This window comes from Perna viridis, chromosome 3 (assembly GCF_037379345.1).
Source record: "Perna viridis isolate PV_CMFRI_1.1 ecotype Kerala chromosome 3, ASM3737934v1, whole genome shotgun sequence".
Lineage (NCBI taxonomy): Eukaryota > Metazoa > Mollusca > Bivalvia > Mytilida > Mytilidae > Perna > Perna viridis.
In genome coordinates, this window is record NC_142447.1 from 35135445 (window position 1) to 35153130 (window position 17686).

Consider the following 17686-nt stretch of genomic DNA (forward strand, 5'->3'; position numbering starts at 1 on the left):
AAAAATGAAATTTAATACTGTAAACATCCAATGTAATAAATCATTTTTACATTTTTTCAGTGGCCAAATGGCTCTTGGGTTAAAGAAAGAAGACCTCCCTCTTAGTGTCACTGAGTAAGTTGATTTTAATGATTTATTAACCATTAACTGCTTCAATCAGTGATCAGATTTAAGGGGAAATACATGCTAAATGCAAGTTGAAATTCAATTTTGCTAGTAGAAATTATTTCCACTTACTAAAATTTGATAGTGAACTCTATATGCATATAGGTACATAAGTACAGAAATAACCCAAAGAACTTAAAATGAGCAAGTGTAAATTTTCAGTACTTTCTAAATTTAGGTAGTGGAAAAAATTCTGAAATTCAATCCCTGTCAATGTATCAAGTTAGTATACCATTATACATTGGTACTCATGTTGTGTGGCATACCTGTTAATCCTCTCACATTAAGGGAAGACTCCCACAAAATCAATGCAAAATTTAGAGTCTCCCATATAATTATGTTAGGTTTGTGGAAGGTTTTTGGGTTAAATTACTATATTTTCAGTAAAAATACAAAATAATTGCATTTTTGTACCACCTGTAAACAAGGTTTGGGGTGTGTATAGGTTTCATCTTGTCTGTCCAAATTATTTTCTAAGCAGCTTGCATCATTGTAATAAAACTTTGTGGGATGTAATATTAATACCTGGAGATGTGCATACCGTCAGAAATTTATGTTTGGCCAAAAATTATAGAAATGATGACCAATGGAGCTTAAGCATATTTCAGCAAAATTTAATCTGATGCATTGTCCACAACTCCACCTCAACAACTTGCAGAATTGTTATGAAACTCACTGGAGTGTTAGATAACCATATTCTTTAGATGTGCACATTGTCAGGAATATGTCATATTTGTTATTGTGATGTCAAACTCCCCACCAAAAAAAAAAAAAATTGCTGTTTGGAGTTGGATGAGAAATGGCAACAATTGTGTGTCTAAGTCCATAAATGTTGTGTCCAATATGAAGTGTATGTCTATATTGGGCCTCAAATATACAGGGTTCAACAGGCTGCGGGGGTATTAGTCCCATAAGGGGCAATGTCTAGTGACAACAAAAAATTTGCTTTTATGTTAAAGTCTCCTTCATGAGACAGTGTAAATGAGGGAGAATCTCCCACATGAAATGTTCTTAAGGTTAACAGGCATTTGTATAGTAATGTTAAAAACCATTTTATAGGATTAAGTGGAATGTATATTTTTAGAAAATGAAATTTTCTTTTGTTGACAAAACATTTAATTTATAGTTATGTTGGCATTGTTTCTAAAAAAAAAAAAACGAACATCCACAAATATAGTTTAACCAGTTAGACATACCCAGCAATTGGAAATGACATATTAGTAGAAATGATATGTACTGTCATTTTTTACCTACTTTAATTTCATAACACCTTATAAATCTTGTGTTTTCTGTTTAAAGTAAAGGGATATGAATAAGCCTTTTGAAAATAAGTACGAGGATATTTTCACATATTAAAAGGACCTGAAACCAGTATAAGGGAATTTACCCCTTTCCATGTTAGTAATAGTGGATTTTTCTGCATTGGACTATATATTAAATTCATTGAATAGATTTGCAAGTCACACATTTTTATTTGGTTCTTTAGTTCCAGCGATTATGAAGAGAACCAGTATTATGGTGCTATAGTACCAAGGATTATCAGTGCAGGAACCATTACAAGGAGGGCTGTGGAGGCCACATGGTTAACTGCCAGTAATGCCTATGTGAGTACTTGTGTCTCGTTGTTATCTAAAAAGAAATCTGAGGTTGGCTAAATACTGTAAGTTAACATTTTTTTCAGCAAATCATCAGCCTTGACTTACCGTCCACTACGACTTATGTAATGATTTTTCAAGAAAAATGTTCATTTATGATATTTTTCATTAAATCAAAAGTGTCATCAGGTTTGAAAGATACCAGAATTGTTTATTTAATAAAGATCTATTTCAATAGTGTTATTAATTAACAGTTCGAAATTTGTCTTGAAGACCTTTGAACTTTCAAACCAATTGTTTTCTCTACCTGAGCTAGGGCCTTTGCTTTGTAAAATGATTTGATTTCAATATATTGATAACATTCAATCAAAATTTTGGTAAACTGCAATCACATGTCTTTGTTAAAATAGCTGTCAATCATACCAGCAATCAAAGATAATTGATCATGCCACTATCCATTTATGAATGAATATGACTATGTTATATAAAATCATCCTGCAGGGCTTTATGCTCATCTGAATACACAACTTGAAAATCGTTAAAATAATAAATGTAGAAACAAACGCTTGAAGACACGTTTACAAAATTCTTTACTGGTAAAACATTATCAGACCAAGCATTCTAGAGTTATCAGGCTTTTAATATGCAAATTTATGCCCACTTACAGTATGTTGCAACACAAACTAAAATAAATTCAGAGTGTGACATAAATCGCTAGTTGCAACCAGATTGAAAGGTAACAGCTTTGTTTATAATTTGGAATACCAGGTTATATTTTTAGCTCACCTTGCGGAAAGGCCATGTGAGCAATTGCGATGACTATGTGTCCGTCGTCTGCCGTCATTATCCGTTAATTTTGTTAAACATATTCTTCACTGAAAGTACTTGATAGTATGTGACCAAACTGCATGAATATTTCTTAGGGTACTTTTTATTAACCTTGTCTGTGGATTTTTGATCTGGCAAAAAACATGGCTGCCATTACTAAAAATAGACCATAGGGGTCATATTGCAGAATTTTGCAAAAAACTCAATAAAGGTTGCATGAGCTAAAATCTGTCATAGGGTAAAATTGTTTGGCATTATGGGCTTGACCTATGACAACATTTTCGGAAAGATCCATTGATGAATGAATGAGTTATGGGTCTTGAAATTTACATTTCCAACTTTGAAAATCTTATCCTCTGAAATAATAAGATGGAGTGAAATAAAACTTAGCATGAATGTTATTTAGAAACTAGACTGCCTTTACTAAAAATAGACCATAGGGTGTCACATTGCATAATTTTGTAAATTACTCAAAAGGAGTTGGGTTTATCTAAAATCTGGCAGGGAGTAAAACTGTTGAGCATGATGGGATGTACCCATGCCAAAATTTTCAGAAAGTCTCGTTGACGAATGAGTGAATTACAGGTCCTGAAATAGATTTTTTTACTGAATTTTACATTTTTAACTTTGATAATCTTTTACTCTGAAAATTTATAATGATTCACACATGAAATTGAGAATGTGGCAAAGTTATTAAGTGTTTAAGACATTTTTAATACAAAATGCAACAATTTGCAACATTAATTTGTGAAATGTTAAACAAGTTAGTGATTATTGTTTTCACAGAGGAGGAAGAGATGAGAAGATGTGTTAAGGTGATTGCTTTAAACATGTCAACAGAGTTGTTATTGATCTATTTTAAAGATGTACTAGAATACATGTATTTTTGTTTTATTTCTAGCCTGAAAGAGTGGGTAGTGAATTAAAGGCTATGGTGCAGGCCCCTCCAGGCCATTGTTTTGTTGGTGCTGATGTTGATTCTCAAGAGCTGTGGATCTCTGCCATCATTGGAGATTCGTATGCAAAAGTACATGGTTTGTAATCATTTTAATATTTTCTATTCTACAGCCTGAAAATAAACTAGTGGATCCAGTAATAAATATTAGAGTATAAACCTCACTAACTCAAACCTGTCAGCCATTTGTCAACTTACATAGGTAATAAATGGTGTGAAAAAATGAAGCCTTTTTATTAATTAAAGTGTTACATAAGGTATTGATTAAGTCATGACTAATAAGGTAGTTTTAATTACACATAATACTGATTGAAGTTTGAGAATTTCCCGGAGTTGGCATGATGAAAGCATCAAAGAAATTAAATGGAAACAAACTATTGACTTACAAACTTGAAATCTGAAAGTCAAAAAGGAAAAATCAGTATTTTTAATGTCTATAAATCATATAAATTATACAAAACAAGAAAAAATATTATTAAAACCCTTTTTTCATTGTGAAAATTCAGAACTCTTAAGGAGTAATATTGCATTCAATGGCAATAACTTGTGGCAGTGGAAGATTTTTTTTCCATTTTGTGTTCACACAATATACCTTGTATGTCCGATGATTATATCAGTGAGGTACGCTTTAAAAAGCCGGATTTCCCTAGATTCCCGGATTGACCACATTTCAGCAGATAATTCTGGTCACACTTTGTCAAGTCCTTGGTGTAGGCCAATACCTCAGAAAATAGACATTGTAGCATTGTGTATCGCAGTGATGCCAACACGTCAGTGCATCTTGTAATGTTCCACTGTCTAATAAATTTTATGTGGAATATACTTGTATTTTAAACTTAATAAGTTCTTAACTTAGGTATTTATTTTTCAAAATTATACATGGTATGATAATGATACTGTCTTCAGTTTACTTAATTTCCATGAACCCTGAGATAACAATGGTAAGATAATGATACTGTCTTCAGTTTACTTAATTTCCATGTACCCTGAGATAACAATGGTAAGATAATGATACTGTCTTCAGTTTACTTAATTTCCATGAACCCTGAGATAACAGTGGTAAGACAAATAATCAAAATAAATACTCAACTCAGAAAATAGACATTGTAGCATTGTGTATCGCAGTGATGCCAACACGTCAGTGCATCTTGTAATGTTCCACTGTCTAATAAATTTTATGTGGAATATACTTGTATTTTAAACTTAATAAGTTCTTAACTTAGGTATTTATTTTTCAAAATTATACATGGTATGATAATGATACTGTCTTCAGTTTACTTAATTTCCATGAACCCTGAGATAACAATGGTAAGATAATGATACTGTCTTCAGTTTACTTAATTTCCATGAACCCTGAGATAACAATGGTAAGATAATGATACTGTCTTCAGTTTACTTAATTTCCATGAACCCTGAGATAACAATGGTAAGACAAATAATCAAAATAAATACTCAACTATTAAGTCATGTTAAGAAGTTCTCTATAATTAAATAAGTGTCAAATCACTTTAACATACATTATATGATTCAATGAATTGGGCAAAGTTCTTTGTTTGGGCCCAATATCAGAAAAAGAAATCCAGGGACAAAGTAAAAAACTGAGAATGCCAAAAGAAAAGAAACATGGTGAAGACATCCTTACATTAATGTTATTACTTTATAATTTTATGTTTTACCCAAAAAAATGGCTTACTTTTACTTTTTGAGCTTTCCCTTAAGATTTGCAAAATATTCTATTTTTTTTTTTATAAAAATTTTCAAATTGCTTATTTGCCTCAATTTTCGAAGTGGAAAATATGTAGAATTATATGGCAAGCCAAAGTGGACAAAAATGCCTATTTATTAATATTTATAAATTCAATTATAAATATTTATAAATCGTTTATTAATATTTATAATTGAATTAAAAATATTTATAAATATGGCAATTATAGATATTAATAAATGAATTATGAATATTTATAAATCAATTATAAATTTTTATAATTAAATCCTAAGTGGTCAAAATGCCTATTTATAAATATATAGCAATCAAATATTATTTTTTTTTGTGCAAAGGAGAAAGACTTAGTAGTTTCAATTCGTAAATATCTTAATAATTTTTAAATAAATGATGAGTGGAATTCATATTAAAAGATCTGATGATAACTCCATTCAACAGGTTGTACAGCATTTGGATGGATGACTCTACAGGGAAATAAGAATGACAAAACTGATCTCCACAGTAAAACAGCTGAAACAGTGGGAATCAGTAGAGACCATGCAAAGGTGACAACATACTAAAGTCCTTTAAGTTATGTTCTGAGAAAGGAATTGATTAAGGAAGGAAATTGAGTTGGTACAACTTTCTGCATATGACACTCTATTGATTTTTCATACAATCTTCTTTTTGGCAGACATATTGTGGTTAAATTTCTGCCTGTCCATCCATTTGTATTTGTGTCCATCCAGATACAGTACTGTTTACTTACAAGGTACTAGCTTGTAACGAATTAGAACATATTTCCCAGTCCCAGTATTTTAAAACCAATGCATTTTGTCATTGTTATAACGAATTCATTACCGCAAAATCAGGGATATAACAAAGTATTTTTAAGGCCTGGTGACTGGTTTATTGCTGAAGTTTGTCTGGATAAAACTAAGGGTCAGTTTAATTGTTTGTAAACACTGGACACCTGTTATCTGCTACTCAGTTGATCAATTGCCTCACAGTTGATGAACATACAGTTAGAAGATCAACACCTGTGGCATGGCTTGGTTTATCTTACCTTTATTGTTTTATTACTCAATAAAATATTAACTGTACAGGTTATTAGTAAATGTCAACTCTTTGCCAATAAAGTAATCCAAGCCATTTAAGACAATTTGTCAAAGTAAATCCCAGCTTGTGAACTTATATAACTTTAGATTTTAATGATTACATTTGTCGCTAAAAATATCATAACAAATAATAATAATGTGCTGCAAGCTCTCAATGGATTTAAAACTAAAGGCCTTTACAATTTTGTCATTAAAGTTTCAGAATGACAAGTCAAAAGAGAAAGGCAAGCTGTAGATAAGAATAACAAATAAAAATCAGATTGCCTAAGCCTTTGAAATCACATTGCCTAAGCCTTTGAAATTCTACACAGTACACTCAGTACACAATATTAAAATGTATACTCAGCAATACTTATGATTCACAAGGCCTGAAGACTGGTTACTCAGATTTGTATTCCCAACTGCTTCAAATGTCATGGTTTGGTCGTGCAGGTTGATGCAAAGCCGACAACAGTGAAGACAACGACAATGTTCCACTTCATCAAGTAAGAGCCACCTGGCAGCAACTGACTGCTACTACCGATCTACCAGAATCAGTTGATTTTCGAGACTTATGCACAGGGTTAATGATGATGTACTTTTAGCAGAAGCAAAAACTAAAGATTGTAGCTGATATTCTTAACCCAAAAGAAGATGAGCACTAAGATGAACCAGACACAACTCCAGAAAAACCTTTGAACCGAGATGCACTGATCATGATAGCCAAGTTACTATGTAAGTTTGCAGAAAAACACAGTGTACCAGATCAGATTATTCACAGCCTGTCTGACATGGAGACATTGCTACAGAGATTAATTGCCACTTCCTTAATTCATCAGTCATTGACTGACTTTTTTAAAGTGTAAATTGTATTAAGTGATGAACTCTTTTTCCCTGTCTTATTATGCTGATGTAGTGTGTTTCTTCTATAAGGTGCTGTTTCATGTTTTTACATGTGCATTAAAATATTGAACTTATTTGGTTTGTTTGTTTTTATTTAAAATAAATATACATTACTTAATCAACTGTGGAATGTGTCCAATATAAGAGAAAGTATTTTTGAGGTTTTCAAAAACAACAACAGAATTTTTATACATCGTGTATCATAGATACATATTATGAAACAATTATAGAATATATTACAAGAAAATTTTATATAAATATTGTTACATCTTGAGCCATAATAGCACAAAAAACAAACTAGGGAGATAATCCATATTTTGAAAAATGAGTTTCTGTTATAACTAACATATATATAACAAAATCCCTTGAGATTCATTATAAAGGAACTTTACTGTTTTGTATGACATCTAAAAAAACATTTTGAGGATTTTAATGCTTGTTATGTTTCCAAACATTTTTGCTACATGCTTAACAAAAAATTTGATGCCATTTTTGTATTCAAAAGTGATGTCATTATCTGCCAACAATTCAGGTCGATTTGTCACTTTTTAGGCTTGTTGACTGTATTTCGGCAATAAGCAGTTGAACAAAAGTTGATCAAAAGGCCATGTGAGATATTGCCATTACTATGTGTCTGTCATCATCAGTTTTTTTTTCAAACATCTCCTCTAAAACTACTTGATAGAATGTAATCAAACTTTGCATGAGTATTCCTTAAGATATTTTTAACAATCCTTTTGTGGGGAGTTTTAATCTTGCAAAAAAAATGACCATCATTACTAAAAATAAACCATAGAGGTCAAATTGCAGAATTTTGGAAATAACTCAGTAAGATTTGCATTAAGCTAAAATCTGGCATAGAGTAAAATTGTTTGGCATGATGGGGTAGACACATGCCGAAATTTTTGTTCACAGATGAATGTGTTATGGGTCTTGAAATGGATTTTTTCCCGAATTTGTGTATTTCCAACTTTAAAATCTTCTCCTAAACTACTGGATGTATTTTAACAAAACTTAGCATTAATGTTCTTTAGAACATCTAAAACATGGGGATTTTTTGAGCTATCAAAAACCTTGGCCAATCTTACTAAAAATAGACCATAAGGGGTCAAATTGGAGATTTTTGGCAGTAGCTTGGGTTGACAAATGGGTTGAGCTAAATTCAGACTGGATGAAATTGATCAGCAGGGTAAAATAGACCTACGCCATAATTTTTATAAAGATTTGTTGGCCAATGTCAGAGGTATTGCCCTTGAAGAGTCAAAAAATGATTGAAAGATAACTCTGTTGATTAAATTCTTCTTGTAACAATAGCAGAGTGAGGTCAAGAGTTCAAGAGTCTAGCTTTAGAAATCTAAATAGACTATTTTTGATGAGGTGAGCAATTCAGGCTTGCTAAAACCTTAAGTTTGCCTCCCAGAAATAATATCAGATCTTAGGTAGTTCATTTAACATAATTTATTGAACATAATGTGGGGCATCATTTTGTTAAGTTGTGTAAAATGTTTGTTTTTGTGAAGGGAAACCCCTTTTAATTTAAGAATTCCTGTCCTTGTAAGGGAAAAAAAACAAAGGTTTTTGCTGTTTTCAGCCAATAATTTGAAAACAATAATAGATAGAAAAAAATCTTTCAATTGATGAAATGATGTTTATGATAAGTTCTACAAAGTCTACATAAGGCAAAATTATCTGTAAACTTGTTAGAGTTATTGCCATTGAAATCTGAAATATGACATTCTTCGCTATTTTCAACCAATATCTCAAAAACTATAATATATTCAGATGAAATAATCTTATGAAAAGTCTTACAAAAGTCTCCATCCAGTCAAATTGTCTGACAGCTGCTAGTTAGAGTTACTGCACTTGAAAGACAAAAAAAAGTTTTTGCAGTTTTCAGTGATTTATCTAGAAAAGTATGATAGATAGAAAAATAACTTGCAATTGATATAATGATCTTTATGATTAGGCCTAATAAAGTCTTTGGGTTGAAGTTGTTGGGCGACTCCTTGCTAGAGTTATTGCTCTTGAAAGGCGAAAACTGACTTTTTTGCATTTTTTGGCAAGAATTTTGAAAACTATGATAGATAAGAAAATAAATCATACTTGTAACATGATTCTTATGATAAGGTCATCAAAGTTGTATGATGACTCTTAGTTATTGCTCTTAAAGGACAAAAATTGGACTAGGTGAGCGATTCAGTCCCCTGGTCCTGGCTTGATTTTGAAATTTTTCTTTAGTGGATTTCTTTTGAAAATCCTTGCCTGCATTTTTCGATGAGATTTCAGATGACTCTTAAGGTTTTTGATATATAAAAGGTCAAAAGGGCCACAAAAAGGATTTTATATTTTTGGTCTGATTTTGAAAATTTTAAATTGAATTTCAAGTTTGTGCTATATTGTGTCCAAACCAGTTTTTATGTCCATATTGAACTGTAAGTCCTTCTGCTGTTCTGAGTGTGAGCATTATGGTCATATCATACTGTGCTCTACGAAGTTTTTTATTAATGTTTTTGCTGGTACATCATTTAACTACAGATTTCTACTCAAAAGCAGTTAACAGTATGCATAGTCCTGAACTCTAGATTTGTGTTTATATTTAATTAGGTGTTTAATTATGGAAGGATATACGGAGCAGGGCAGAAGTTTGCCGAGAGGCTATTGATGCAGTTTAATCACAGACTAACTCCAAAGCAGGCCTCAGACAAGGCTAGAATTATGTACGGAACTACAAAAGGCCGAAGGTAATTTCTAATTCTACAGAGTACTGTACTGATAAGATACTACATATATACCTGTATTTTGAAATGTTTGCTTCAACTGAATTTAACAAAAAAGAAAAATAATGAAAAAAAAAACTTTTTTCTATTATATATTTAGATATTTTTTATTGTATACTTTATATAAAGTGAAATTTTTGCTTACTTTGTTAAACAAAAAAAGAACAAATATACTTATTTTTACAAGTGGTTTATTTTCACTAATTTTGTGAGCAAGAAAAATCGTGAAAAAAAAATTACTGCAAGTACATGTTTAACATAGTGTTGGGGACATAAATTAACAGTTGCAAAATCAAGTTTATGTCCTGAAACACAAAAACAAGTTAGTTTACAGTGTTGTAGGTGTAACTATATTGTAAGGTTTCTGTTTTACTGTAATAATTGGCATAAATATAAGTCTTTAAAAGTGTATATACATTGTAGTTCATTTCTTTTAATTTTAATATTTTAATTGGGTTAACTATAGACACAACTAAATTTATAGCTATTCTTTGTACCTGTTTTATCATTATTTAGTAACTTAACCATTTTTAAATTTTTGCAGGGTTCAAGGGGGCAAATGGGCAGAAGGGACGTAAGTAACAAACTGACTACCGACTTCTTATTGCAGCTTATACAATGATTCATTATATTATCAGAGGTGCAAACCTTCACGATTTGTCTGTAATTTTATGAATTTCAGGTAGACTGCCTTAAAGTCAACAGTCTAATATTTACTGATTTTCAATCGTTTCTGGTCTGAGCCATTCTCAGTTTAGAAAATGTATTCTGATCCTTTAGATCCTTTGCAGATATCATTGAAATAAGTGCAATAGGAATTAGGATTATACAGTGCGTTTGGGTTTCACAAATATTTTTGATCTCAGTTAAGATAAGTCTTATTGTTTCCAAATAGAGAACAAAACATATTTTCATCCAAGAAAAATTTGAAATGTCATTTTCAATTTTAATGAAGATACTGACTAAAGAGTGAAATTACAGACAATTTAATTTGTTTACTGATTATTTCTTGAAGGGTTTGGCATCTATGTATTATTATACCCCTCCTTTTTAATACTTTGACCAATCAATTTGGAGGTTTCACAAAGCAGAACATGGACTTTGCCATGAATATGGGGACATAGGGAGGGCATCTCATATGTTATTCCGAAACTTTCATATATATTTATTACATATTTCCACCGTGCACCTCCTATTTTAGATTTTGATCCAAATCAGTTTGGAGGTCAAAAGGTTCATGTTATCAAATGGGGGAGTGAGGTATCAATTTAATTTTATTGAGTATTGCTCACATTTTTCTATTTTTCTAATTCTTATCCTCATTTTCTAGAGAGAGTGAGATGTTTAATAGGTTAGAAGAAATTGCCACATCAGAGATGCCACAGACTCCAGTGCTAGGATGTTGTATTAGTAAAGCTTTAGAACCTGATAATGTTGGAGATGATGTAAGTTGTATCTGTTAATTAACATTTTTTTATATCCCATGCAACTCCTTTTGATATGTATAAATTTATCCATTTTATCAATAAATAAGTAGAAAACAAGGGACTTGAAGCACTGACAGTTAGGTTCATTATTGTACCTGCAAGTTTTGTTAATAGAGATTTAGCCTTTGTACTGTGTACAGAGAATTTTTTTCTACAATCAGCTGGGATAGGGAACAAATGTTATTTAGACAAGTTCCATGTTAAAGTCAATGGTGACATACACTTTAGATGTTCTTTATAATAAACATAACGTTACAGATAATGTTTTGTTCCATGTTTTCTTGTTGGTTCAATGTGTCCAAAAACTAAATTGACTGAATTTCATCTTCAAATAATTTCAAACTTGATATCTTCTTTAACATGTTAAATTTTCAACTGTAAGTTATTGATGGATTTTGGGACATATTAGGGAAATTACTAGGCAAATCTTAAAGTGTTGAACTGTGCAAGAAACCTATGCACCATGTTTTTCACACTTTTAATAATTCTTAGCTGTGTATAGCTTGAATGTTGTGAACTTTTTATCCTGACTGTTCATGGTTCAGCTAAAGTGGTCTTATCAAGCTGCACCCTCTGAAGCAGTTAATAAATATGGCAATATTTTTTTCTTTTGTTTTAAATAAGCGGAAACCATCTTCCAATTTTTCACCTTGATTTATATATGGGGTCAACAGAGATGCTTTCTATCAAATGATAACTAGTTTATTTTAAATGCATTAGTGACACTAGAGTTATGGTCCCCCCCCCACTTTGGTGGGGAGACATATTGTTTTTTGCTTGTCTGTGTGTCTGTCACAAAGTTTGTCAGCGCAGCTCCTTGGTATGTAGCAAGAGCATCATATGTAGTTGTGCATATTACCAGGAAAATTTTATCCCCTATTTTTTTGTAGGAGTTATGCCCCTTTGAACTCAGAAATTTGCCAAAATCCTCATAAATTACCTTGTCAGTGCAACTCCTCTGAAACTATTGTACTGAGTTTTACGAAACTTGGTATATTACAAGAGCATCATATGTAGTTGTGCATATTACTAGGAAATTTTGATCCCAAAATTGTTGTAGGAGTTATTTCTCTTTGAACTTAGAAATTTGCCAAAAATCCTCATAATTACCTTGTCAGTTCATATTCTCTGGAACTACTGAACTGGTCAGCGGAACTTCTCTGCATCCTATCAACAGAATTTTATGAGTTGTTCGGTGGACATGGTGGATACTGCAAGTGGATCTAGTTTGTGGGACAGAGAGAGACGTGTTTTTGCAAACTTTAATTTAAATTGTATTTTCACAGTTCATGACAAGTCGCATTAACTGGATTGTGCAGAGCTCGGCAGTAGATTTTCTCCATCTGATGTTAGTGTCCATGAGATGGTTATTTGATACTTATAACATTGATGGGAGGTTCTCTATCAGCATCCATGATGAAGTACGATACCTGGTGACGGAAGAAGATAAATACAGGGCAGCATTAGCATTACATATTACCAACCTACTGACAAGGTCTTTGTTTGCCTACAAACTTGGTATGAATGATCTTCCCCAGGTAAGATAAATACTTACAGAAGCAGCTGTAGCTATGATTGTGTAACTTTTGGAATTTTTAAAGATAGTATAGCAGTTAATTGATGCCAAAATATGTGTGCAATTTTATTTTGTTTCTACTGGTTATACAAAGTGGTTATACTTATTTTGCCTGTTTCACCAAAGGAGGAAGCTGGTCTACTGACTGCTCATCTGTCCATGCATAATGGGTGCCTATTATATGTAATATGAAACGGCAGTGTTTTTCTCATATTTAGCATGTTGAACTGGATAGCAATTTTAGCCATTGATTACTCTTTCAGGCTGTAGCTTTCTTCAGTGCTGTTGATATAGACAAATGTTTGAGGAAAGAGGTAACAATGAATTGTGTAACACCATCGAATCCACATGGTATGGAGCGGGGTTATGGAATAAAACCTGGACAAGCTTTAGACATTTCTGACACCCTCAACCTCACTGAAGGATTGCTATCATCGAATGATACACCTGAACCTCAGGAAAGTGTGTGTGGATGAAATTGTCATCTGATAGATGGTGATAGATTGAAATTGTTGTTATAGCACTGTGTTATGCTTTGAAAAGGTTGCCACTGATAAAAACAAAAAAAAACAGATGAGATACGTTAGACTAATAATGACTTATCAGTATTATCTCCGTAAGGTAACTGAAGACTTGGTGGTAAAGAGTAATCATCAGAATTTTGAAGAAATGACAATTCAACAAGGGGGAATTTACTGTTTCCTTTTGCTTTATATAATGATCTTATAGTTAGTTTATTCTCTTTAACAGCATTAAGTTGTTAAATATTATTTTTGCCTTTGAAGGTAAACAGTATTGTCTAAAAAGACAAATAAATTACAAAGGTATTGAAAATTCATAAATAATAGTGAAGTTTTTATTCAGCTGAATATAATTGGGACAATTAAGTACACTGAAATCCTTTTGAGTATACATAAATGATTGTTAGAGTAATCTAAGAAGCATTTACAGATTGTAAAACAGAAGATTTACAATACTCATAGAAGACTTTAATATAGGTCCAAAGAAAATACAGTTAAAGTATACATGTATTAAGAAATGTTGCTTTGTCCATAAAAACTAGTGTATACTGAAAGAGTAATAAAAGGAACCAGCATTATTGCAGAAATCAAAAGAATGTCTTAGGACAAAGTCCAGGCAAGAAAAATAGACACACACAAAAAAGAACATAAAATAACTAAAATAGCAGATACAAAGTAACAAAAATAAATGAGCAACTCAGACTCCATTAAAAACTGGGAGCATTGACCAGGTTCACCGGTAGGGTAAGCAACCTGTGTTTTTCTGGAAAAACCCACCGAATTGCTCATAAAAAGTCAAATCCAAGATAGACGGAAGAGGAAAGAAACCATGACACGTTGAACAAATTAGTTTTCATGGTGCAGATGGATGCACCATAATGATCCATAATGTTCATGATGACAACCATAACATTTCTCAAGTGATGCATATTAACAGCAAGCTCTGGCACAAATATCAGTTGTGATATGAACTCTCCATATGTAGGTGCTGAAGGGATATTTCCACAGATGAAAGGAAAGTGGAAAATACGGAATGAAAAGTCATCACATTTGTCGTATAGTTTGGTCAGTAGTTTTCCTTTACCATCATTCTCTAAGTGTAGGTCAAGATATAAGGCTGACTTCACAATGTCTGTAGTATCCTTTATCTCAAGTTCTTTAGGGTAGATGCAATGCATAAAATCCCTGAAACTTGGATTGTTAACCAATTATACGTCATCTACATAGCATAAACTGAGATTGAAGGATCTAGCTAAACAATGTTCCTTCTTTTTGGATCAGATCATCTATAAATTCAGCCTCATGATAGTGAAGGAATAGGTCAGAAAGTAGAGGAGCACATTTTATAAGTATAGAAGTTAAAAGTTTTGAAAGAGGTTTTGTGTTACTTTATGCAGATCCAGCTATGTAGCTTTGTTTGTATCGATTCTTGTGGAGTTAAGGAATCCAGTTCATAGACAGTAAATCAAAATCATTGTCTTTGGTAGAGAGACCATAAGAGGTTAGCACAGATTTGTGGCTTTCTACGATCTCCTCTTTGAAGTGTGTGGTAGCAGTATTGGTCTTATTACTGGTATTATTTTCTACGTCTACCTCTGATAATAAACTTAGGATGTAAAACGTTTTGCAGACAAAAACAATATTATTTTGGGCTTTGTCTCTTGGTACAATAACATATCTGTCATGTGTAGTAGACGATGTTTTGCTGCATCGGGGTCCTAAAACATAACAGTATGCAGAAATACTGAATAAAGGTCATTTAGGAACCTTGATAGTATGTAGGACAGAAGGATTGAAAAATCCTCTTCAGGCAAGTTTCGTCTTCTAATTAAAGTTAACAATCTGTCCGTCCGTCTGTCTGGGAAAGTAGTTTTCCGCACTTTTTTTGTCATGTTGGCAGCTTTTGATATTTAGTACAGTGATACACTATTACAAGTTACAAATCAAGTTCAAATTGTGTTCCAGTCTATAAATTTTCCACTGTATATACTATATTGAATTCAAAAAGTATGTTCTAGAACTCAAACTTCAGGAAAAAAAATTGCTAGACTGCTATTGGTGGAAAATCACTTGAAAAGGTCAAATTGACATCAAATAGATAAGAAATGATCTTACCAAACTGCATGAAAAACAACAGGGCAGTCTATTTGCCTTCAATAAATGATGAGAAATTTTCCACGGCCTGATGGAGTCTACCTTATTGGCCTCCGAAACGCCAACTATACCGGTTCGGCGAAATGGCCACCACACAAACTACATCCAAAAAATATAAAATCCTTAATTCAAAATCTAGCTTGCCACAGCCTCAAAAGATGCGACGGGATTTAACTGTTTGAGAGGGTATTGTCGGCCCCTTTTAAATATTTCAGACAGCAAAGTGCACCGATACAGAAAAATAGAGAACAAAAAAAATCAATCCTGAAACAATATACAAAAAGGGGGATCAGCAACGATATAAAGCAATGTAGTTTTGTTAAGGATTTTTTTTTAATAGGCTAATATAAAAAAAAAAACATTGGTTTTGTTGACTTAGCACGGTTACCCTTTTGCCCTATCTACATTACGATATCGTTCTGCTAAAGTCACAATTACTAATATACTTTGCTCAATTTCCAAGGTTCGAAATAATGTTTTTATCTTTACAAGTTTGATCTTGAATTTGACCCATTTTTTTGGTGATCAAGATCCTTTCAAACGAACACGTTTTATATCGAAATTATGTGTTATTGGCATGACAATGTTATGCTCTTTTATTATGCTTGATTGATGCGCTACTTTTGAAATAAGTTAAATGGCGGTCTGGTGCTTGCATGTCGGTAATTGCTATAGACCTGTTATTGGTTTACTATAACGCTGTCTTGCGGTTTATTCGTTATTCAAATAGATTTTGAGCCCGGAGGACGAGAAATCTATTTGGATAACGAAGAGACGGTACTATGAGTGATTTGTAACATGAATTGACAACCCCCATCAATCAATAATTGACCAATGAGAGAAATACAGGCACGGGTAGCTCGTGTTCTCATTTTGCACCCAGTCATTTTCGTCAGAGTCGAAGTTGTCCCTGTGCAATTTTTATGCTAATGAGGTTGGATATTGTATGGCTGTTTTCCAATTTAGTTCTATGGGAACAAATGACTTTTCATGCAATAGCATACAAGATTTCTAGTTAGAGCACACTTGGTCGTCCTCTCGTAAATATTTGGGAAAAGAACGAAGGAAAAATCTCAATTCATGTAACAATGGTATTATCCGTAGCATGTATTAGAATTTTACTCCGTAACTTAGCCGTGAACATAGTTTTGTAGAAATAATCTTAGGTGGATCCTAGTGATGAGATGCTCCATTTGCTTGAAAATCTAGATTGATTAGAAATCACTAAAGCAAATGAGTTCCGTTTAGGCCAATAAGTTCCCCTTTTGGTATTATTGATCCGAATTTATTGAATTTAATTACCCAGTGTATTATTCAGTTATATACATGTACTGAGACAATTCATCTAGATATCTACTGAACAAAAGTGGTTGAAGTGAGAATTAATAGTAAATTTTTTTTTTAAAAATTCAAATTTTGGAGGAAAAAACATTTTGTCGCCAGCAATGTGGAAAAAAATGTGAATTTTCTCTCTGATTTTTATGACTTTAACCGTATATTTGAAGAAAGTATTTTTTTGTCTTGTTGCGAAAAAAAGTTAGTCTTGGAAAAAAATCCATAATGATGACCCCTACCCTTCCGAAAATCCAATTGTTGATGCTTTACCAGGAAAGGGAGGAAAGATTTCCCCTTCCTTGCTAAGGCAGCTACCATTTGATTCTCTTTGGGATTTATGTTTTTTTTTTTGTTTTTGTTTTTTTTTTGGAGACAAATCTTTTTTGCAACATTGTGTTCAGTTCAAGAAGTTCAGAAGTCTCGCGCCGTAAGAACATAATTGACCACCACAAATCTAAAAAAAAACAAAAAGTATTTGCAGCCTTTATACATCTTAGGAAAGCCTTAGACACAGCGTGGAGAGAAGGCTTATTCTATGTACTTTAGAAATATGAAGCCCCTTATAAAATATGTCATATTATTCACTCCATA

The 17686-nt window shown here is 32.4% G+C and overlaps 1 protein-coding gene across 2 annotated transcripts in view; it reads left to right on the forward strand.

Annotated features, from left to right (window-relative positions):
- Nucleotides 1–13837, forward strand: part of LOC148622022 (DNA polymerase subunit gamma-1-like) — a 37435-nt gene extending 23598 nt beyond the window's left edge. For both annotated transcript variants that reach the window (XM_088571501.1, XM_088571500.1), the window contains exons 14-22: nt 61–114; nt 1652–1769; nt 3490–3622; nt 5705–5811; nt 9850–9986; nt 10567–10596; nt 11353–11467; nt 12796–13047; nt 13349–13837. In XM_088571501.1, coding sequence (XP_088427627.1) covers nt 61–114; nt 1652–1769; nt 3490–3622; nt 5705–5811; nt 9850–9986; nt 10567–10596; nt 11353–11467; nt 12796–13047; nt 13349–13561 — 1159 coding nt within the window. In that variant the 3' untranslated portion in view covers nt 13562–13837. The remainder of the gene's footprint in view (nt 1–60; nt 115–1651; nt 1770–3489; nt 3623–5704; nt 5812–9849; nt 9987–10566; nt 10597–11352; nt 11468–12795; nt 13048–13348) is intronic.
- Nucleotides 13838–17686: the final 3849 nt, after the last annotated feature.